Consider the following 22033-nt stretch of genomic DNA (forward strand, 5'->3'; position numbering starts at 1 on the left):
AATATGTAGCCTACTGGTTTAAAGTGCAAACTACCGGTTTTACCACTCATATCAGACAACTTGATGAGTGGGTTCTTGTTGCACCTTTTACCACTACATGCACGTGAAACTGTCACAGGTCATGTAGTGGGCATGCACAATGTAAAAGATGGCAGGTTCTAAGGATACATATGAGATATTTCTTTTGCACATGAGTCTTTTGGAAGAGTAAAACAATGATTGAAAAATAAACTGGAACACATCCAAGTAGGTAAGGATTGTATTTTCTCATTATTGCGTTTAAGGTAAGAAGCAAGAAGTAAAGCATGAACAAGCTCTCTGTATTCAAACTTTATGTTTGTGTTAACTTCCTGTATGTAAATTCATAAATTACCAGCATATCAAACACAGCATGAGCAAACCTTACGACAATTGCAAGCAGGTGTGGATCTGTTACAGGGCTACACATGGTTAAAACATGTAAATCGAAGAGCATCGCTCAAAGTAAGTATTCTAAATTCCATTTTACACCAGAAGCGGTGTTACCACATCTGATGTAAAATGGACTTTAATTCCAAACTCTCAAATGAGGTTTATTCGTATTTATGGAAAGTTTAGAAGTCTTCGGTAGACTAGTAACAAACAGATTATTAGTTATAAATCAAGTTAATTTTATTTAAAAATATATATTTAATTGCGGTCTGTAAAAACGCTCACTACTCTCCTACTTTACAACTTTTTAAATATCTGATTGGTTTCCAATATCAGCATTTAACATTTTACATGCTACTAATTTTGGGTTCAAGTTAATCAGGAGAGATTGTAAAAACATTTGCTTGACAGCCATGATTTGTTTCACTTCCTCCAAATGGTCTTCTTCCCTTAAAAAGAGATTCTGCTTAGAAGAATGGTCTATTAACATCCATTCTTGGTTAAAAACTAGCAGAATGTATGTGTATTCAGTAGGTTATAACATAGCAATTATACATGATATTGTGCAGTAGCTGAAATATAGGAGCCCTGCTGGTGATATCCCTTCTTAAGAAAATTGTGCGTGACCACGGCTTATATGAGAACGATATCTTAATGAGTAGAAATGAGTTAGTAAGGCGTGGGAATGAGATAATTAAGGTGATGGAACGGCTTAGATGAGACGTTGCATAATTTTAAGCAAGAGACACTTAATTCTGAAAGCTCATGGCCTCAGACGCAGACAGCACGCAGATTTGGCAGAAGTGATAGATTTCATTATATATCAAATGGATGAGCAGTGGAGGCTAATTATCCAAGAGCACTGCCATACAGAAACTCACACTAGTGACCCAGCCTTACTTCATCACTTCAAGTGGAAATTAATATTTGGGTATATTTGTAGTCTAGGGTAGTCCAATTATATTATCACTAATAAAAAAACTTGTTTCAGTTTCCTTTTTAGCATTGAGTTAGCTCACCGTTGTAATTATTGTTGTTTATGGGGAATAAAGACTCTGTAATTGCACAGGAATCTTTTGTTTGGAAATAAAATTAATATTTTTCCTAGTAAAATCAATCTGTAGTACATAATCAGAGCTCTATAAAATCAACACATTTTAACACATCAAAATGAAAAATCCAATTAAACCTCAACTGTGGAATAATTATCTAGTTGAAATACCTTGTTTATCTTGTTTCAAGATCTTGATTAGGATCTTGTTCCCACACCCTAATAAGTCATGGCCATGCCTTAATTATTAAGAAGGGATATAACCAGCACAGCTCTGTAGTAATACTACATAATATCTTGGAAAACAGACAGAATTGTACTGAAATACACTGCAGTGCTCCACAGTTGGTTATATTCCATGGAAAAGATTACATGTCTTTGGGTTATTCCTTTTGTCTGTGCAGTGACAAAGCCATGATGGGTTGGAAGGTAATAAATCTGGTGGTCCTCTGTTTGGTGGCCATCACCACAGTGAAGATTATTTTTCTTTACATGTGAGTCTGTGTAACTGTGCTTACATAAGTCAAACATAACTGCAACTCTCAAAGCAGATTTAGTTTGAATGTTTGAATTTGTTTGCTAATATGATCAAGCCAGGAGATTTTTTGAAACCCACTGGATGATACATAACACTGTGTATCACTGTGTGATAAAACATTTGGAGATTTAGATATCAGGGGGGTAGAACTTTTTTGGAAAATACTAATGTAATTTTTAAGCAAATAAATGGAAAGGTAATAATGGTAGTGCTTTTCAACTGGTTATTGTATTCAATTGAGAAGACCATTTGAGAAGACCACCTTTAAATAAAATGTGGCATACACATTATATAAATAAATGCATATGGATTTTCCACAATTCATTTCAGTTTCCACATATTCCAACATCTTAGAAGGTTGTATATAGAAATACAGAATACAGAAATACAAAAAAAAAAAAAAAAAAAAAAAAAAAAGATCACAGTCTAAGGTCACCATCCAAACATGTACCTTTGCACTCATTTCTAAACATATTTGTCATTCTGAAACTCTTGTTTACAGTTCTGTGGGAACAGTAACAAAGGGGCGCCAGGAGATTGAGGTCATGGTCCCCAGTGGTGTGTGGTCATGGGGTCACATCAATGAATCCAGGAATTTGTCTATACATGATGTTTCTTTGGAAGCAAAGGAGGAGCCTATGGATCAAAAATTCATGAATCATTTACAGAAAACACCCACAAGACCTCTCCATGTGGTGCACTTAGATCTAAAAGGTGCTGCACCCAAAGTGGAATATTTTAAACAGGTGAGGAATCACCAAATCTAACAGCTAGGAGAAACACATCACACTGTTGAAAAACAGAAATCACAAAGATGCCTTCAGCAGGAATTATTGGGGGGAGGGGGACATTTTACCCCATTCCAAACTTTGAAGGGGACATGTCCCCTCGAAGAAATGAATATTTGTTACACACGTGCTCTCACAGAACATAATTTGCGGCAGATTAACACTGCTATGATCGGCCCTACTTTCGAAAGCCAAATCACGCATCGTATATGAATATCTTTGGTCATGAATTAAAATGTATAAGTTAAGAATATCTTTGGTAGAACACATAATGTGACATATTTTGCAGCAGCCAATTATGTATGCCAATTATATCTGCAACCAAAGACGGACGACTTTTGATAACAAAATACCTCCTACTAGGCTGGTTGATAAGCCACCTTTGAGAGGATGCTATTGGGTGACGTGAAACGTCATTGGACAACTACAAATACTGGGCCTGGCTTATTGATATCACAGGCGGACATAGAATTCTGCCAAGATTTTACTGGCGTCATGTCGTACAGTCTGGCGTAACTGTCTCACTGAAATCGCACAGTGTAAGCCTGGCTTTAGTCAATCAATCAATAGGTGACGTAAACATTTAGAAAAATAAGCAATAAAAGTTCCATGTCTACGGGACTGTAGTGTCAGCTACAGATGCACAGGCCACACGTAGATGGATTCACTCCAGAGAGTGGCAATGCAAGAAGTGACAACGCACCCCCAGTTAGAATTTCTGCACCCCCAGTGAAGCTTTGGAGAAAACGCAATCTATAAGACTATAACTAAGTTGTAATTAAGTTACATGGCACACAAGAAGAAAAGGAAAAAAAGAAAAACACCTTTCTAAAGAAGAGATTATCATTTGTTGAAAGAAAAGTGCTGTTTTCTAAAGCTTAGAATGCAGAGAAATGTAAAAAAAAAAAGTAATGATGCTGTATACAGCATAAATGTCTATAGTTCTATTATTATTATTATTATTATTATTATTATTATTATTATTATTATTATTATCCTTTAGTTTTCGTGTTTTAGCGGCCTCTGGAAGTTTGGAGAAGAATTGCAGGCAAAGTCCAAATAAAGGAGCAGTTTGTGAATGGATAGAAAATGGATAGATCGTTTTGTCTTTATTTTCATAATGATTTATTTAGGAAGGGTTTTGGGAAACACTCTCTAACGAACATTCTAGGTCAAGTTAACAATGTTCTTAGTGTTCCGAATGTTTGTGAAACGCAGCCCGGCTTTGTTGTGGTTATGTGAACTAAAATAGAGTAAGTATGCTGATTGTATCTTTTATCACAGATCTTCCCATTACTCTCCTCTCTGGGTGCTGATGGTATTTTGGTGGAGTATGAGGATATGTTTCCCTATGAAGGGGAACTTCAGATCATTAGGTCACCATTTGCATACAGGTGAACTTGCGAATTTTCTATACTTCACGTTCAAAACTTTAATAGCTCATTATGTGGATTAGGAATGAGTTATTGATATATCTCATTAACTTGGACAGTATAGAAGAAATTGAGGAAATTAAGACCCTGGCCAAACTAAACAAGCTTGAGCTGATCCCCCTGGTGCAGGTGTTTGGACATTTAGAGGTAAACAAACAAATTATTTGATTATTTGATTATTTTAAAATTATTATTTTACTATTATAAATATTAATGATAGCACTTATCAAACCATAAGAACATCTTTATAATAATGATAGTTTTACATTTTTTCAGTTCGCGCTGCTCAGGGCTGTCACGGAAGCACTGATGGACTGGTGCAGCACTAGCTGCAGCTTCCTTAAGCGCTGATTTGACTCCTTTGGTCTTTCTCCTCCTGTGCAGTTTGTTCTGAAACATGAAAAGTATTTCCACTTGAGGGAGGTGGCCATGTTTCCCAATAGCCTGAATCCTCTGGCCCCAGGTGCCCTGAAACTGGTTGAAGAAATGCTAATTCAGGTCCTACAGAGGCACCCAGAAGCACAGTGGATCCATGTTGGAGCTGATGAGGTCAGTGAAGTATAGGTTTTTTTTTTTTTTCTTAAGCTCATAAGTAATATGAAATTGTTTAGTCATATTTTAGAAAGCATGCTTGAACTGTTATGTTACACACTAAAACATTCACTTTGGACCATTTCACACTGAGCCATTTGATTCTTGTCCAAGAATCAATGAGCTATAAGGGATTGTATACACCAAAAAATCAGGTTTGGGATCTTGGAGAGAGTGAAGACTCAAAGCTTTGGTTGAAAGAGAATGGTGGAGATGTTGGAGTACTGTTCCTCAGGCATGTCACAGCAGTTTGTCTTTTCCTGGCTGAGCTGAGATCTGGTATAAAAATACTCTTTTGGGAAGACATGCTCAGAAAGATGAGTGCTGTTGCTATCAAAGGTATGTCAGAAGAAAACTGCAGACATAATAATACTGCTAGCAGTACAACTTACAAACTGAAATTCCCACTGACAGATTCAGTACAGAAAACACTGACATAATGTTTTAGCCACTCAAATATGTACTCTGCGTAAAGTACCCCAATAGATTTTAATGATTATTTTATTACAGGTTGTAATGAAATTAGACAAAGGGGGAAATAGCTATCAAGGAAAACTATGTTTAATATTCTGATGATTATACTATTATTTTATAATTTTGTATTCTTTGCTATTAGTTTCCAATAGTTTTGATTTTATTAGTGTATTAACTGTCATAGTTTTGTGCACTGTAGATTCACAACTACCGAATCTTGCTTTCCCTGTGTTATGGAACTACCTACCAAACATGGACATGGGTAACATAGGTGAGACCTTAACAACAGGATGGAGTCTAGTTTTTTCTAAGAGGTTGAACTCAGAAACATATACTCTCTAGATGTCATTTATCATGAAATTTACTTTATTTCACAAAAAGGTACCTTGCAAATGACAGAAACATTCTTTATTTGTAGGAAAACTCCTGTCTAAATACCAGGAGGCTGGATTTTCAGGCATGTGGTTTGCAAGTGCATTTAAAGGAGCATCAGAGGTTGACCAAATGTGGACTCCAATAAATCATCACTTACAAAATCATCTATCTTTGCTTAAAGTCATCAAGTCTATTATCCAGTATCCTTCTATAACTTTGCAAGGCATTGCCTTAACAGGGTGGCAAAGGTTTGTATAAAAATGTCTTTCTATTACCTATATGGCTGATAGCCTATACATGCTATATCACTCTATTTCTATATTTAGACCAGGATAAAAATAGAAAATTAAAAATAGAAAATCTTAATGTAGATGTGTGCTTTTTAGATACAGACATCACACAGTGCTGTGTGAACTGCTCCCTGTGGCCATCCCATCTCTAGCTGTCTGCCTGCAAACTCTGAAATATGGTGAATACCAAAAACATCGAAAGAGCACTGCCTTTTGAGATTGAGTGACTGAAAAACAGAGAGAGACAGAGTGAAGGAACAGAAGCTCATTTTTAATTGTTTATTTTTGAGACAGGTTCTTTTAATTATGAGGCTGAAATGGAGGTACATCATATTTTGGGGTGCAAAGTTCAGCTGGACACTAACAGCTGGTGTGTGAGAGTGTCCTTTTTTCATTGTTTCTATGTATATGTAGTGAAAGTTGTTGTCATGAAGAGAACACTTTGCTGATTCTGTCTTTGATGTATATCCATTCTGTGCATGGCATCTAGCGAAGGCAGTGGGCAGTTTGCGGGTTCGAAGGTTTACTATATGGTGCATAAGATCTACTATGACCTTCAGAGCTCTATTAAAAAAATTATGAAAAACACGTGAGTGTTTTTGTAAAACACTGCTTATTTATATCTTGATGAACACTCAGAAAATCAATAAATATGTTTACATACATAATGAATACACAATTATTTTTTTCTTGTAGGTACTAAATGCATTTTGTCGTCATTGTTGAGATCCAAAACATTCCAATGCTTCCCATTGTTTGCATGTATGCTTTATGCCTTACACAGACACCTAAGAGGTTCTCTCAGCCCCTATAACCGAAAGTACAGCTTTGCAAACCCTCGAGATATTGGACTTTTTAAGGACAATCTAAAAAAGTAAGTTTGTTTTAAATGGGCAGCCTTTCATACCTTTCACATTTTATATGAATATTACTGGCAAATACTTTTGAAGCATTGAAGCCAATTTGATGGGGACTATTTTCAGTAATATACGTTAATCAAAAATGTAATCATGATTAGTGTGCTGCTTGGGTTTACATAGATTTTAAGCCATGACCTACACTAACAGCATGTTCAAATGATCCTCATATTGTATTATTCCAATACAATATGTATCATATTTTAAGTTGTTCAAGTTTTTGCAGTTTTTTTTTTAACCCTACCTGCCTAAATGTCGACTATTGTATAGGCATTCAGCACGAAAAATAAAACAACGTATCTTAAATAATTGGAAAATGCTTTTCTCTGTGGCAGGAAAAAAAATCATAGGCAAAATTTTATATACCATTCTGTCACCTTGTTAGCAACCTTTAGTAGGCCCTAGATGTATAATTTAGTTCATTCTGCCTCCTCTTACTAGATTGCTAGATGAGTGGGAGTCCTTTCTGAAGATGTTTGAAACAGAGATGGAGGCCATCTTCTACCCAGACACTGTGGAGGAGTGGATGGAGGAGAATATCAACCAGCACATGAACATGCTTCGTGCCTTGGTGCAAGATGCTGAGCACATTGCTAAACTCAAAGGACGGTCAAAGAGTTATAATCCTTTTTAAGATTAAATGACTTATGTGAAAGGTCTTAATAAAAAGGTAGCTAAAAATTCAAGGAGGTTAATAAGAGTATTTTTTCTTTACCAAAAACTTCATGTAGGGCACTGCATGTCTATATTGTATGTTACATTGTATAACAACATAACATTCTGTTAATATTTTTATACAACATTCTAGCCATGTTTATACTGTTGAATAAAATTTTACTAGGATCTGGTACTTTTATTTTCCAGTAAACCAGAGAAATGTAATGGATAACAACAAACAACAAAGATAACAACATCTGAAAGAATAAAGATACTGATGTTTGTGGTGTAAATTAGATTAGATTTGATTTATAGTGAATGTCTAGTCATTCCCAGTTTGGAGCTTCTGGTATGATGATTTACTCATTATTTAGCCCAGGCTGTATTATATGTTGTGTTTTGCATTACTTCCTGCCTTCTAAACTAGAAAGGATTATGATTTTTAGTCTGAGTAGTCATTTGTGGTTCTGCTAACACTTTATATGCAAGCAAGTTATTTTAAGATAACATTATTTATCTAAAATGCATGTAACTTGTAACAAATGTTTTTAAAATATACAATATTGTGGGAATTCCTTGTTTCCCAAATGTAACTGATTCATGAAGGTGGCAAATCTAGCTTTTAAATGCAAATGATACTACAAACCTAAGTGTGCTGAATTAATTTCTAATTGTGCTTACACTATTTGTAATTTATGGTGGTATTGCAAACCGCCACACTTTCTAGTAGTTTACAAACATATCTGTACCACATCTATAGCCTTGAATGCTCACTCTTGGACATGGTGGCATAGTTTGGTGTTGTCTGTGAACAAGCATAATAGATATGGCAAATGTCTAGTCAACTGCATTTGGGAGCTAGCAATGTGAGGCATAGTAGTGTTACACTAGAATTAACTACTCAGAAATCTCCCAACAGAAGGAATACTGAGGTCAGTTTCAGGCTCTCAGTAAAAGGCTAGAAAATGCCCAATAGAAACTGAGCATGCCCACACATGGGCTATGGGCTCTAACTGTACCACTAGCTTTTAAATTGGTCAGTTTGTACAATGGTCTGATCTGCTGGAAATATCAACAAGTCAACAGCTTTGGCATTTGAAAAGTTTTGTTGTTATTGCTGTTGTTGTTGTTTTCCTAGCATTTGTCAACACTGAGATTATAGTTTTTGTTATACTGATATTCCCCACACGATTATCATTTGATTATTAGCCCAAAATAGCAGAGAGATTTACAAGTGTATATGAACTTAAATATATACCTGCAGTTATTCCCACGACTTCAATTATGGGACAGATTTGGTGATTTTAGTGAGCTACTTATATTATTCATAGTAGTCCTAGCCAATGTACATGTTTTAGCCAACTGTTTTTAGAGTGACCTTCTTGGATGCATTTTATATTACAATTAGTTGTTATGAACTATTTGGTGACAAAACTGTTATCCAAAAAAGGATTACGCTCGTGCCCTTTTGTTGTTATGACGACGAGGTCGTAAATCCGCCATGTTTTCCATGTTGTAGCGTTGCGACAGAGACGGAGAGCTCGAACGACATGACAGAAGAAAATAATAATACGGCAGAAACACTTACCGGCCAAACAGAGCACAGCAGTATCATCACTATCCAAACCACTCTCGGAGACGAAGGTAATGCGGTTAAATGTTTCCAGATCACCACAAATTCTTTTTTTTCTTCGGCCTGGGTTGTCCACTTGTCACAAAGCTAACCACGAACGTTAGCAAGTATTGGAATCGTGCAATTGCTGCTTTCTTGCTAACTAGCTAGCTAACGTTAGCCAACTAGCAAGCCCATTTGGCGTCATGTCTGTTCTGATCAGATGTTTTAGCTAGTTAGCTATCCAGCTAGCTGCTTTTTGTTTTAAGCCAGTCTGTTTTATTCAAACTTAGCTAGCAAGCAAATGTAATTGTCCAACACCACCTATATGAGAACTGTCATATTACCACATAAAAGGTCATATTAAGACGCCGACGTTTGCTGGTAATGATACACACGAAGTGGAGCAAACGCCAATAAGCATTGCTCTCGTTACTCCACCTAACCTAAGTTTATAGGTTAGATAGCTATCTACTAGCTAACCGTTGTTAGATATTCAGTATAAATTTGCGTTTTTGTATCATTAGTTTAAGTAACAAAACTGCTACAAAGTATGTAGCTAGCTAGTTATGTAACTATTTAGCTAGTAAAATGCATATTGGCTACGAGTGGCGCTGGTTAGCCATTAAAGATAGCTATGCGTCTGAACAGTGACAGCTTTGATTGCGTGTACTCATATTTTACCTGTTTGGCTGTAACTACTACCTTTTGATTTCTTCAAAATCGGATATCATAGTATTATAGTATTAGGCTATATAGCTATTATAGAGCCCGTGTGACTGCGTGGAGGATTCTAAGAATGGATGTTAATGTGACTGCAAATTCTGCTGTGTATAGTCATTATAACCAAAGACAAATTTGTTAACGCTACATGTGGCAACATACAGTTTTGACCAATAAGGTCTGGTTCTATGTCTGATTAATTATTTAATTAAGTCATGAAGCTCTATCAGGGTTTTAGTACTTGTTCCAATACGGAATCTTCTCCCTACACAGATGAAGATATTCACAAATGTGGGAGATGTGGAGAAGAGTTTTCTGCTTTGGAAATCTTCATTCAGCACAAGCTCAGTCGAAGCTGTAGACGACCCTCACCAGACCTACAGGTATGATTTACCCCCTTATTCTCATTCCCCAGCAACAAGATTTCTGGCCAAAGCCAGTATATTGTTCTAATATATTCCACGTAAAACCAGCATCACTTGCATATATAATTTTTGAGTTTTGTCAATCAAGTGCCCGCACTGTTCTCTAGGTAAAGCTCAGTGGTGATGGACAGTCCTCAGATGATGCAGAGAAATCCAAATCAGGTAGGGCACTTGTTTTTGGACAATGATTTAAATTGAAATATTTAAAAGAGCTTCATAATGTAGACTATATATATATATATATATATATATATATATATATATATATAAATAGATATTATATATATTCTTCAGTCAGGCCCTGTTGTTAACGTTACAGCAGAATCATTAGATTTTGATCATTCAACTAATGAAGGTACTACATTGCAGTGATTATGTAAGTCCTCATGTGCCTCTCTCTGCCCATTTCCTTAGATGAGGGAAATGGTAGGTCTACCACCACAGACAGGAAGAGAGGTTCTGCAGCAAAAGACCATGGAGAGTCTGAAGATGGAGAGGCTCAGAGTTTGGATCCTACTAATCTGGTTTTGAAGCTCACCGCAGAGGGGCGCTACATTTGTCACATATGTGAGAAGACATTTAAAACGGTAGGATGCACGATATCGGAGATTGATTGGGACTGCAATTTTAGATGAGTCTTTCCATGGATATTCATGAATTCAACAGTTTTTCAAAGGCATGTGTTTTTCCTTTTTCTGTTTAGACGAATATCCTGAGGACCCACTTGTTCACCCATACAGACAGGAAGGACTTTAAGTGTGATATGTGTGGGACTGCATTCAGAACCAAAGGCTCCCTGATTCGCCACAAACGGCGGCACACAGGTACAGAGAGGAGCCCGAGTTGCTTTTATTGTTGTGTTGAACTTGTTTAGGCATGACAGTCTGTGACTTAGTTCTTGGGACTGATGGTATGTTTTTTCTCAGATGAGCGGCCCTACCGATGCAATCAGTGTGGCCTATCATTCAGAGAATCTGGGGCGTTGACCAGGCACCTCAAGTCCCTCACGCCCTGCACAGAGAAGATCCGTTACAGCCAGTGCAAAGAGATCCTCGTCAGCAAAGATGGCATTCGCACCGGTGAGTAGAGCAGAATTATGGTTTAATGCAGAGTATTCTGATTTTTCTCCCTGGTGGTTCTCTTCTTTTGTGATTTTTTTTTTTTTTTTTTTTTTTTTTTTTTGGGGGGGGGCTGCAGTGAGTGCCATTGTGACCATGTAGCCTGTGTTGCCTGGTGCCAGCTCACGGGTGGATGTGTTGTGTTGTGGTGTGGTGTGGTGCAGAAGTGCAGCAGCCACCTGTGCTCCCTCTGAAAGGGCAGCAGTTGCCTGTGGTCAGCGTGGTGGAGGCTGCACAAGACAGCATTCACATACAGGTGATGGAAGACCTCGGACAGGTTCATCAGGTCTGCAGTCAAACGAGTTGCATTTTCTTCATTAGATTTGTTCATATTAGTGATTTTATTTATTTTCTATTTTGTTCCATAATCCCATCGAACACGCATGCATTCTCTGGATCAGGGGTCAGGAACATTTTTAGCTTGAAGAGCCATAAATGACAAATATTTTTAGATTTTATTTTTCTTATGCTATATTTGGGTATAATAGAATTATTATTATTATTATTATTAATAAGTATTATTTTTGTTGAATTACAGGCTAAGCAATAATAAACTGAACAATTCTTACCAATTATGTGAGTTCTGCATGGTTTTGCTGATGGCCATGTGGTTCAAATGTGGTAAGGTTAAGCTTCATGCAGGCATTGAGGCTTCCAGTAGTTAAACGTGAACATGGGTTGGTCTTTATCTTTTTCTACTTGTTCTGCTTCTTCTGCTTGTATGCATATGTGGAGCCAGACATTGTCAGTATAGCGATACTGACATGCTGCATTGTGGTATGTGATAGGAAGCTCATTTCAGGTTTTAAGAATCAGCTCATCTTTGGGTTAAAATTTCTTAATTTCTGTCCACATTACTAACAAGTGTTTACTCTCTAGCTCTGTGCACTGCAAGTCTTTGTTACTTCCCATTCAATGACTTGAACTTACTCACCCACTTCAGACACTTTGAGGTCAGCAACTTCTGCTTAAAAAGCTCCAATGGAGACTTTGGGATGCACATCAGGTCAGCTCAGTCTACAGCACAGTCATGTGGATAGGTGATGAGTTAGAAAACAGAAGTATGAAATTCTCAAAGTGAAGATGACAACTGGTTTCAATGTCCCTAATTAAGAGTTCCAGCTTGCTTTCAAATGTAAACACTGTTCTGAAGGGACAAGATTGTATTTCCAATGCCTTGTATTTTTGCTTTGAGCTATATTTGATGCCTAGTGATGGCCACGAGAGAGTGAACCTGCAGGAGCCACGCAGTGTTACCTGGCTCGGGATGCTCAACACCTTTATGCACTTTGCTGTGCAAATGCAGGCCAGGATAATTACTTCGTTTAAGAGTGCTTTAAACTGACGATAGTTTAACACACGCTCAAACATAAAATTGACCACCTGAATGACCAGTGCCACCAACTCACTAAGTTGCTAGCCATGTTTTAGCTCAGAGTGATTAGGATAGCTCTCATGTTCCATCAGTGCATGCACAAATAAGTTTACTCATCAGTAAATTTTTTTCTTTGTTTAAATTCTTGATAGACGAGCAAAGGTTCTCCTTGTATTGATTCTTTTATTGGAAAAACAGCAAGACTTTCCTCATGCAGCGTGTCACCTGCCGCATACCTTGCAGCTATACTTAGCTGGGATAAATGGATAACCTCAGTAGACAAATCTTTGTCGATGTCCTTTATTTGTATTTTCTCCACCATCATGATGGTTCTTGTTGGAAGTAGCATGTCTTTTATTCTTTTGATTATCTTCTGTTTATTTGAGAAGTCCAATTATGAATGTTTTGGCCTACTCATCATCTGTGAATGGCTTCTCATTCCTCACAATGCAAAAGCACCAGCAAAGCTAGCCAATTTCCCCTTGCGTTGCTTGGCACATGCACAGAATTGCGGTGTGTACTTTCCACTGGAGCTCTTTTTTGAGTGCTTTCATCCTGCTGTGGCCAGCTGGACATTTTGATGCAAATGCAGCATTGAGCATATCAAAATGCCATTTTATATCTTACCATTTCATTGATAGAATTGCATCATTGCTTATTAAATATTCTGCAGTCCCAGCTTGCTCCACAATGACAAACTCCAAAGACAAATAGTAGACCTTATCTTTTATCCTTTTGGATATACTTTAATGAGCTCCCAACAGTATGAGTAAGCTAGCTAGCAACTGCTAGATTAACAGAAGTTTTTATTTTTAGCTGTTTATTTATTGTGTTAAAAAATTTCAGCTCAAAATTGTCTGCGAGCCATATGTAGTAAACGAAAGAGACATATGTTCCTGACCCCTGCTCTAGATAGTGTTCTGATGCTTCTGGTCCTTAGCATCATTGTGTTGTCAGTAATTGTTTCCTGTTGCTGATCAGCTTACATAAAATACTTTTGCCACATTAGTCTACATATTTTTGTACAGGATTTCAGTAGCATTGTAAGGAAAATTAGAACCTAAAAATGTGTGGTTTAGTTTACTTAGTCATGCCTGTTACATTGTGTTCTGTGTAAACACAGTGGTGTCCTCTTCTGGGCAGGTGGTATCACAGCATCAAGCGGAAACTGTGGTAGAGGGAGACAGCCTAATTTGCCAGGCCATCATCAACTCGGGTATCGCCCTGGAGACTGAGGCTACAGAGACGACCGAACAGGCAGAGGCTGGGTCCTCTAAAGGGGTCCTGCCAAGCCCTGAGGCCGAGAGCAGACTGGCAGAGATCCAGGTGACTGAGGAGTGTGTGGAAGTAGAAGAGGAGACTGTGGTGAGTGGCAGACTGCTAACAGACACTCTACCTTTTAAAGTTGGAAACTTACATTGCTTAAAAACTAGTCTCTTACAAGAGTCATACAACCATACAGCAAGTTTTGGAAAAGCTTAAGCAACTTCCTGAATATTTGTGGTAACTGTGATTATTGTCTGTATAGTTTTTATGTCTGAAATAAACATTTTCTTTTGCATAAAGGACTCCTCAGATAAAGACATAGAAGCTTTTCCATCCCGATCTCACAAATGTCCTCAGTGTGATCGACCATTCAGGACGTTGTCCCACCTGCGTGTCCACATCAAAGGCCATGTTGGTACGTTCCAGCCCACATTAGAATATCCCATTTACCATGGACTCAATTGCTAATGCCAGCTGTGCGGACAGCTTAGGCTAGACTTGAATCTTTAAAAAGCTCAATTTCAGCCATGTTCTTTTTTTCCCTCCTCTGGACAGGCTACAAACCATTTAAATGTCCAGCCTGTCAGAAAGAGTTCCTGACTGGTTACATGCTAAAGAAGCACATGGAGGTGCACGTGAGTGAGCGCCGCTACAAGTGCGGTGAGTGTGGCAAGCTATTCAAGGCCATCGGGCACGTGCGCGAGCACATGCGAGCACACTCCAACGAGCGGCCACACCGCTGCGGCCTTTGCGACAAGAGCTACAAGACCAAGGTGCGCAAGTGTCTAACGAAGTTAGCATTACCAGCCCTTTCTCAGGAGCAAGCTTTATAAGAAGTAGTCCATTTTAGTTGGTTCTGTCTTTGCAATAGCTGACGGCACTAAAGCCTGCAGGTTGTGGTAGCTACCGTTGTTTATGGCAGCAGCTTATATGTTGTAGCAATGTTTTAGGCATGATCTAGCTGGAGCAACCGTATCAGCAGACAAACATGGAAGCAAATGAATAACGAAAATCAAAGAGGTGAAACATGAGTTGTGATAGTAGACTTGTCCCCTCTCTGTTTCAGAATGCACTTCAGGTCCACTTGCGCACGCATGGTGAGGAGAAGCCCTACGTGTGCCCTCACTGCTCTCGGGGTTTTCGGGAGAAAGGTGCTCTGGTGCGCCACATTCGCCACCACACTGGCGAGAAGCCCTTCAAATGCTCCAAATGTGGGCGGGGCTTTGCCGAGCATGGCACCCTCAACCGGCACTTGCGCTCTAAAGGTATGGGGCGAGGCCACAAATCTTAGGTGCCAGGTACATAGGCCAAAATTCAGTTCAGAAGTGAAAGCTCCCATTCCTTATCAGCTCCCATTTTGTGTGTGTAACTTGTGCATATGCGTTAGGGGGCTGCTTTGCGGTCCAGCAGAAGGAGTCCGAGCAGGCGGCACTAAGCTCTGAAGAGCAGCAGGACAGCGTAGCAGCCACCATCATCTCTGAGGATCCACATGCTGTGCTGGTGGAGTTCTCTTCTGTGGTGGCCGATACTCAGGAGTACATTATAGGAGTAAGTTTACTGCCCTGTGTAACTTCACCCTTTTTGCCAAAGAGTTACCAGTCGATCACGGACACTTTAAAAAAAAATTTAAAATTTTTATAAGGATCAAGATGCATGTCAGGTTGATTTTGAGATTCACTGCAGGTAAATGCTCATTGTCCATGTGCAGGCATCGGCTGAGGAAACAGCCCAAGGGGAGGAGGAGGTGTCCATTATTCAGGACAATCATGACCAGGTCAGTGTCCTGTCTTGGATAGAATTTAGCTAGATCAAGTCATTTTACAGTAGTACTATCTTACCAGTTATTGGTTACTGGTTTGCTCCTGGACACAATGTTTTCTGCAATGTCAGAAAAAGAAGTAAGCTGTATGCTCATCCTAAGCCAGTAGAAAAGAAGGGTGCTTCCAGATCTTGCCAACCACTGGATTAATGTCTTGTTATCAGTGTGATGTCCAGAGAGGTGGAGATAATGTTTTATTGCTCAAAATTAGATCTCCACAGTGTTGGGAACCTGGGTGTGGATAATTAGGGGAGAAATTAAGAAATTTTAGAGATGGATAGTACAGCAGACTGTTGGAGAGCAGTGTGTTGGAGAGTCTTTTGGACTTTGACCTATGGACAGGGAAAGTGATTAAACTGAGATTGTGATTTGTGTTCACCATATTAAAATAAACTGCATTAATCACATCCACTTGATTTGTGAGGGTCCTTACTTTTATGTCTGACTCACACAGCCTCTGCCAGGCCATCAGCCAGAACATGTAACATTCTAGATCAAGTAATTAGTTTTTATGGAACATTCACCTTATTGCAGCTTTTATTATACTGCTATTTTAGTTCCTTTAACCTTGCAAATGTTCTATAATAGATGTCGTGCATATTACAGCTCTTTTGAAATTCTCATGCTGAATACCAAATACTGACATGGTAAAGAGATTCCTGAACTCATCCCAGCATCTCCTTTCAGATGGACAGCCATATTATGAAGGTGGTGCAGCAGATTGTGAACCATTCACGTGGCCACCAGATCATTGTGCGTGACGTGGGTGCCAATGAGAGCCCAGGCGTCTCTGACTGTGGAGACACCATCACCATCGCCACGCCAGAGAGCCTCACCGAGCAGGTGGCTATGACTCTGGCCAATGCCATCAGTGATGGTACCATCCTCACCACCTCCGCCACGGAAGACATCAGTGAAATGCCGCATGCCGCCGTCACCATGGTCACAGCCGAAGATGTGGAACTGATGGAGCAAGAACCACAGTACGTCATAGCAGCGTCGGATGAGATGGAGATTCAGACGGTGGTGGTTGTCTGATGCGAAGGACACTCAGGGAGTGATGCACCCCGTTGGACTGTGGGAAATGCAGTTCCATGTGGAGCAGACTAATGTTGCCTCTAGGCTTGAATTTTAACTCTGTTAACTCTAGGACATACAGCTGTGTGGTAGCAGTTTGTGCCCTCAATATGCCTTATTGTCTTGAATATTTCAAATGGTTTGCACTTATGAAAAGGAAAACAAATTACTTTTACTATTGTCTTGTTCTAACAATGGATGATTAGTAAGCTTTGCTTTTTGACTTCACAGTCTCAGATTAGTTCATGCTGGAGTCATCATCATGGCTTTTGGAACACATTAGCAGTTCAGACCTGAAAGCTAAGTTTGGATGCATATAAATTAAAAAATACTGCCTCAAGACTTCATTGTTACCATGCATGTATTTTTTTTATTTTTATTTTTTTTTAAATACATTGTTTTCTAGTGTTTTGTTTTATTACAGTGCTCATAGTTAGGTAAGATTACCCCAAAAATTATCTAGGAAAAAAATAAAATATTTCTCACAAAAGCATGTGTCACCATTACCGACTACACTAGTACTTTGCATAAACTTGTACACCTCCCAGCACCAAGTCTTCACATATAATGCCAGACAAGGTGAGAAAACAACATGGGGAACCTAAATTCATTCTAATTCACTTCTACCTCTCCAGATCATCATGAGGACCGAAGATCAGAATCCGTGGTCCTCACCTGTGCACTTGTCTCTTTAGCTCATGTCACAAGTTTTCATTTGAATTTGTCAGGAGACTGGAATGGTAATTGCAAATGCTCAATTCTCTGGTCAGTAGTGTTGTCATCCTGCTGGTAGATCCAACTATAACCAAATCTTTGCCTCCTAGCTGAGGCAGCCATATTTTGACAACCTGGTATTTAATGGATGCCAGAATGCTGTGTATCCTAGCAACATATCCAGGGCCTTTGGGGGAAAAAACTTCCTCTACGTCATTACAGATTCACTACCATAATTTAGTTTGTATTAAGTTTTTTCCTGCATGACTTTCAGTTTTAAACAAATTAGATTTTTATGTTAATTGCCAAAAAGGTCTATTTTTCTATGAGTTTCATCTAATTTTCAGGTACAAAGCAATTTGTATAGTCATTGTGACATTCTTATTTCATTTGTTAATTCTCTGACATTCCCCATGCGAATCTTTGACTTGATATTTTGACTCTCACGCATTTATTTTCATGTGAAATAGAAACACATGGATGACCACTTGCCAAGACTCGTGTACTTAAAAAGGCAAAATATGATTGAAGATATATAGAGTATGCCAGTTAGAGGTAGTTAATTATCTTTACCAAAGGTGTATGGATTACACTGAGAGAGGAGTTTTACGCCAGTGAACTGTTATCAATTAATGTTCTATGAATATAGTAGCGCTCTAGGCATACCCTGCTCCTCTCTCAGGGGACTTCCATTGCTGCCAAGGAGGACAAACATGCAATGACACAAATAAGACAGCCTGGCTACTCTGATGTCAGATCAGTTTCAATACACATCTCCCACGTTTTCATAAACTGGATCCTTTGTCATTTACATGTGATTGATGGATGAATTGCATTTTATACCTTCTGCTCTCTTTGATGAAATGTCCGACAAAATTTGTACGTGAGTGTGAGCAAGAGAGAAAGACGGAGAAAGAGATCGATAGGGAGATTGTAGAATTGCTCACCTGCCTATGGTCCACCCCATAGCTGTGTTCACCTTGCCAGTGTTTTTTTCCGGCCCTGCTTTTTCCTCATTACCCAGACCTCCCCCAACTTGCATCCTGTCAGGTCATTACTACACATGCTCTTGCCAAGTATACAGTGGGTGGTTTCCAACTCCTCAGGATCCTCACATGTCCATCCGCATCTCTATATTGTGATGCTGTTTTCTATAGAAACTTCTATAGAAAATCCAGCCCAGCATAGGATTCGTGCAAGGATCCACATTTATAACCGAAGTCACTGACCCCTACATCATAAACAGCTTCTTGAGGCTCTTTCTGTCAGGGAGGACCCAGGGGCAGCAGATACCTTTTCTGCTGTGCAGTTCTGTCCTGTTAGCTCACTGAGTGGACAGTAAGAAGAATACTAGACAGCACATTGGCTTTCTTCCCTTTAGAATGCTCTTGATTTCCAGGAAGTTTATTTGAGATGGGGTGGATAGGTATTTTTGCTGGACTGCCTTACAAGGTGGCCTAGGAGGATTGATTTTGCAAATCGACTGATCTACTGAGTCCCATTGCCGAAACGTGGATGTGTGAGCTTAGCAGTGTTTAGGAATAAAAAGAGTAATAAGCACCTAATTGTCCACAGAGAGTGTTTATTGTTTTCCCATTAATAACAGAATTAGGTTTCATGAGCAGATTATAGGTTAGCTAATATTCTAACCTGCTGTCTCAAGTTTATTATGGTGGTGTTGAAAGTTAATATTAATATTAACTATTAATCTAGCATGTTCTGCTTTAGCCAGTGTGGGGAAAAAAACACTGTTGCTGCTTAGGATTTGCTTGAGCAACAATTTGCAACATGAGCAACAATTTGCATGCTCAGAGACATATTTATAAATTAGCCAGCTATTAAATATACCTGTGGGATTGCCAATCGTAGTTTATATTTAAAAGTTCTAAACATCTAAATCAAACACAGCTACTTACCAATTATTTTTTGGACATTACAGTCATGTGCCTAGGCAAAAAAAAGTTATAATTATGACTACCTATATTTCTCAAATGTAATTAAGATTATTTTTGTATAGGTACTACTGTTATTGTTAAAATGTGCATAAAAAATGGACTTGTTTAATATTCACTTATTCACACCTTTTACAAAGTGCATAGATAGTGGACTAATATTTTGTCAGTCTTTGCAGCATGATCTTGAAAGATAGGTAACATGTTGCATTTGTATATAGTTTGGACTTTGCCGTAGGCTTTTTGAGTGGGATTTATTTCATGTTATCCATTTGACATGAAATGTTCACTTAAGTTTCAGATGTGAGCTTGCTTGACCTTGGTCTGAGGACTGACCTCATTCCCCTCACACAGCATCATGCCGACGTGTATCAGTGAGTGCCGTCCTTCACCAGAGCGCCAGCTTGTTTCTGGGTCAGTCCTCAGCCCTCAGAGAGGGCCCAAGTCACAAGAATGAGAGAGAGAGAGAGAGAGAGAGAGAGAGAGAGAGAGAGAGAGAGAGAGAGAGAGAGAGAGAGAGAGAGAGAGAGAGAGAGAGAGAGAGAGAGAGAGAGAGAGAGAGAGAGAGAGAGAGAGAGAGAGAGAGAGAGAGAGAGAGATATGAGCGAGAGGAGGGAGGTATTTATAGAAAAATAGGGCTTCACAGTACCTTTTTCCTCTGAAAAGAATCATTAAAGGACCCAGCTAGTGTGTCCCAGATTTCTGAGCGGTGCTGTGCACATTGGCCAGGGCTGGACAAACTTAGCAGAGATGCAAAATCCTGGTTGGAAAGAGCCTGGCTGTGTTCTCCTGTGCACCTCCCCATCTCTCCACAGCTTGTCCCGGGCTGGCACTGCTGGTCTGGAGGAGCTTTCAGAGGTTCTGGTTCCTTGCACAACAAGGCAGCTGCTTTGCGGCACAATGACCTGTTGAAGAGGTGGTTAGGTGATGACCGAGCTGGCTTTCCTCAGGCCTTCAACTTCCCACACGAGTTGCTTTACAAACCAGAAACCGACAAATCTGTAACTATGATGCGAAGATTCCTGAAGAGCCAGAAGGGCAGATTCTCCCTCCGCCAGAGCCGATCGGGCTCCCGCAGCGCCTCAAAGGACTTCTGTGAGTTTTTCCTTGAATGGTTCTCACTTCATTCCTTAATCAGCATTATCTCTTCACAGAGCCAGAGCAGAACACAGGGGCTTAAACTGTCTTCTTGGATTTAGGATTGCACAGTGTATTGTAATAAACATTTGTGGCTGTAGTAGACACTAAATTTCAACTCTAGTGTAAAGCTGTTGTACATGGCTTCATTATTATGAGGTTTAGCTTATTTTTTGCTGAAAGGTAATTTCTTTTACTTTTCTGCTGTCTGCTTCTTTGCTTGTCCTCTGTTCTGGATTTTGTCCTTTCTGATTACCCTTCAATTATATGTAGCCCTTTTTCATTACCCTAAATAAATGTCTGCTTTGCATAGGAATCATCGTTAAGAGCATTTTTGTCTGTTTGGAGCATATAAGTATATATATATATAAAATGTATGACATTATTATACAATAATATTTCCTGGCTTGCTTTGCTATGTATACTGTAATATTCGGATAAAATCAGTGCATTATACACAGTGCATGTGATTGTTAATCTCAGATAACAGGGCTCTGTACATACTAAAGAATGGTTACTGGTTCATTGCTAGTGTCATAGAAATGCACAATATTGGTTATATAGTTTAATGCTCAAGAGGTTTTTATACATCTTTCAGAGTCCTTTGAGAGTATATGAGAGCAGGCAGGGAGATATGGGATATTAAATACTGAAAAATTGGGCAGGGACAGTATACTCCTGGATGAGCAGGGCCAGTATACTCCTGGATGCAAGGTAAAACTCTGCTGGAACCAGGCAAACAGTAACTGCAGCACTAGAATGAGGCCAAGGGCTCTGTGGAGCTTCAGAGACACAGCTGGAGGGGAAAACTGGGTCTATAAATGGATTTATGGAGTCATACTGTAAAACTGAATGAAGAAAACAGTCTAACAATACCTGTCATTTCATGAAACTATGTATAATATTTTACAATTGTTGAACTAGAAAGTACTGCATTGATGTTTGTTAGAAAAAAAATGAGCTTGATATATCTTGTTTTTTTCTCTCATGTCATAGACCCAAATCCTCAAGTGCTGAGGGACTTCCCCTTAAACATTGGTATGTGAAACTGGTCTTCTATAAATAATCATGTGTACACACATATCTGCTGTTTCACACTTTGCAGCTCAGCTTACTGTGACCAAATTTAGAGCAACACACCTCATAATAAGATCAGATCGTGAAAGGCTGTTTTGTAATATCAGTACTCAGTTACCAAAATGTTGCATTGTTTGCAATCTCCCTTTATTAACTTCATTCCCTTTATTTCATCAAAGTCAGTCCTCATAGGAAGTGATCTCTCTTCTTTTC

The 22033-nt window shown here is 38.9% G+C and overlaps 3 protein-coding genes across 3 annotated transcripts in view; all 3 read left to right on the forward strand.

Annotated features, from left to right (window-relative positions):
• The first annotated feature begins 2545 nt into the window (after window positions 1-2545).
• Window positions 2546-7502, forward strand: zgc:113333 (beta-N-acetylhexosaminidase). Its single transcript, XM_027003351.2, has 12 exons — window positions 2546-2746; window positions 4073-4182; window positions 4281-4368; window positions 4606-4770; window positions 4968-5151; window positions 5486-5557; window positions 5705-5909; window positions 6048-6130; window positions 6246-6321; window positions 6442-6540; window positions 6736-6825; window positions 7310-7502. The coding sequence occupies exons 1-12, from the start codon at window positions 2546-2548 to the stop codon at window positions 7500-7502; spliced, it is 1566 nt and encodes a 521-aa protein (XP_026859152.2).
• Window positions 7503-9048: 1546 nt separating this feature from the next.
• On the forward strand, window positions 9049-17351 carry e4f1 (E4F transcription factor 1). Its single transcript, XM_027003320.2, has 14 exons — window positions 9049-9169; window positions 10134-10243; window positions 10393-10447; window positions 10700-10872; window positions 10989-11109; window positions 11212-11364; window positions 11568-11689; window positions 13922-14143; window positions 14345-14459; window positions 14600-14817; window positions 15111-15309; window positions 15432-15592; window positions 15753-15818; window positions 16551-17351. Exons 1-14 carry the CDS (start codon window positions 9076-9078, stop codon window positions 16899-16901), a joined length of 2160 nt encoding a protein of 719 aa, XP_026859121.2. The 5' UTR covers window positions 9049-9075; the 3' UTR covers window positions 16902-17351.
• A 2931-nt stretch (window positions 17352-20282) lies between these two features.
• The window catches only part of grid2ipa (glutamate receptor, ionotropic, delta 2 (Grid2) interacting protein, a), a 29770-nt gene continuing 28019 nt past the window's right edge, over window positions 20283-22033 (forward strand). Inside the window, exons 1-2 of the mRNA XM_035524801.1 lie at window positions 20283-20701; window positions 21740-21781. Coding sequence (XP_035380694.1) covers window positions 20614-20701; window positions 21740-21781 — 130 coding nt within the window. The 5' untranslated portion in view covers window positions 20283-20613. The remainder of the gene's footprint in view (window positions 20702-21739; window positions 21782-22033) is intronic.

The sequence above is a fragment of the Electrophorus electricus genome, chromosome 1, assembly GCF_013358815.1.
Source record: "Electrophorus electricus isolate fEleEle1 chromosome 1, fEleEle1.pri, whole genome shotgun sequence".
NCBI lineage: Eukaryota > Metazoa > Chordata > Actinopteri > Gymnotiformes > Gymnotidae > Electrophorus > Electrophorus electricus.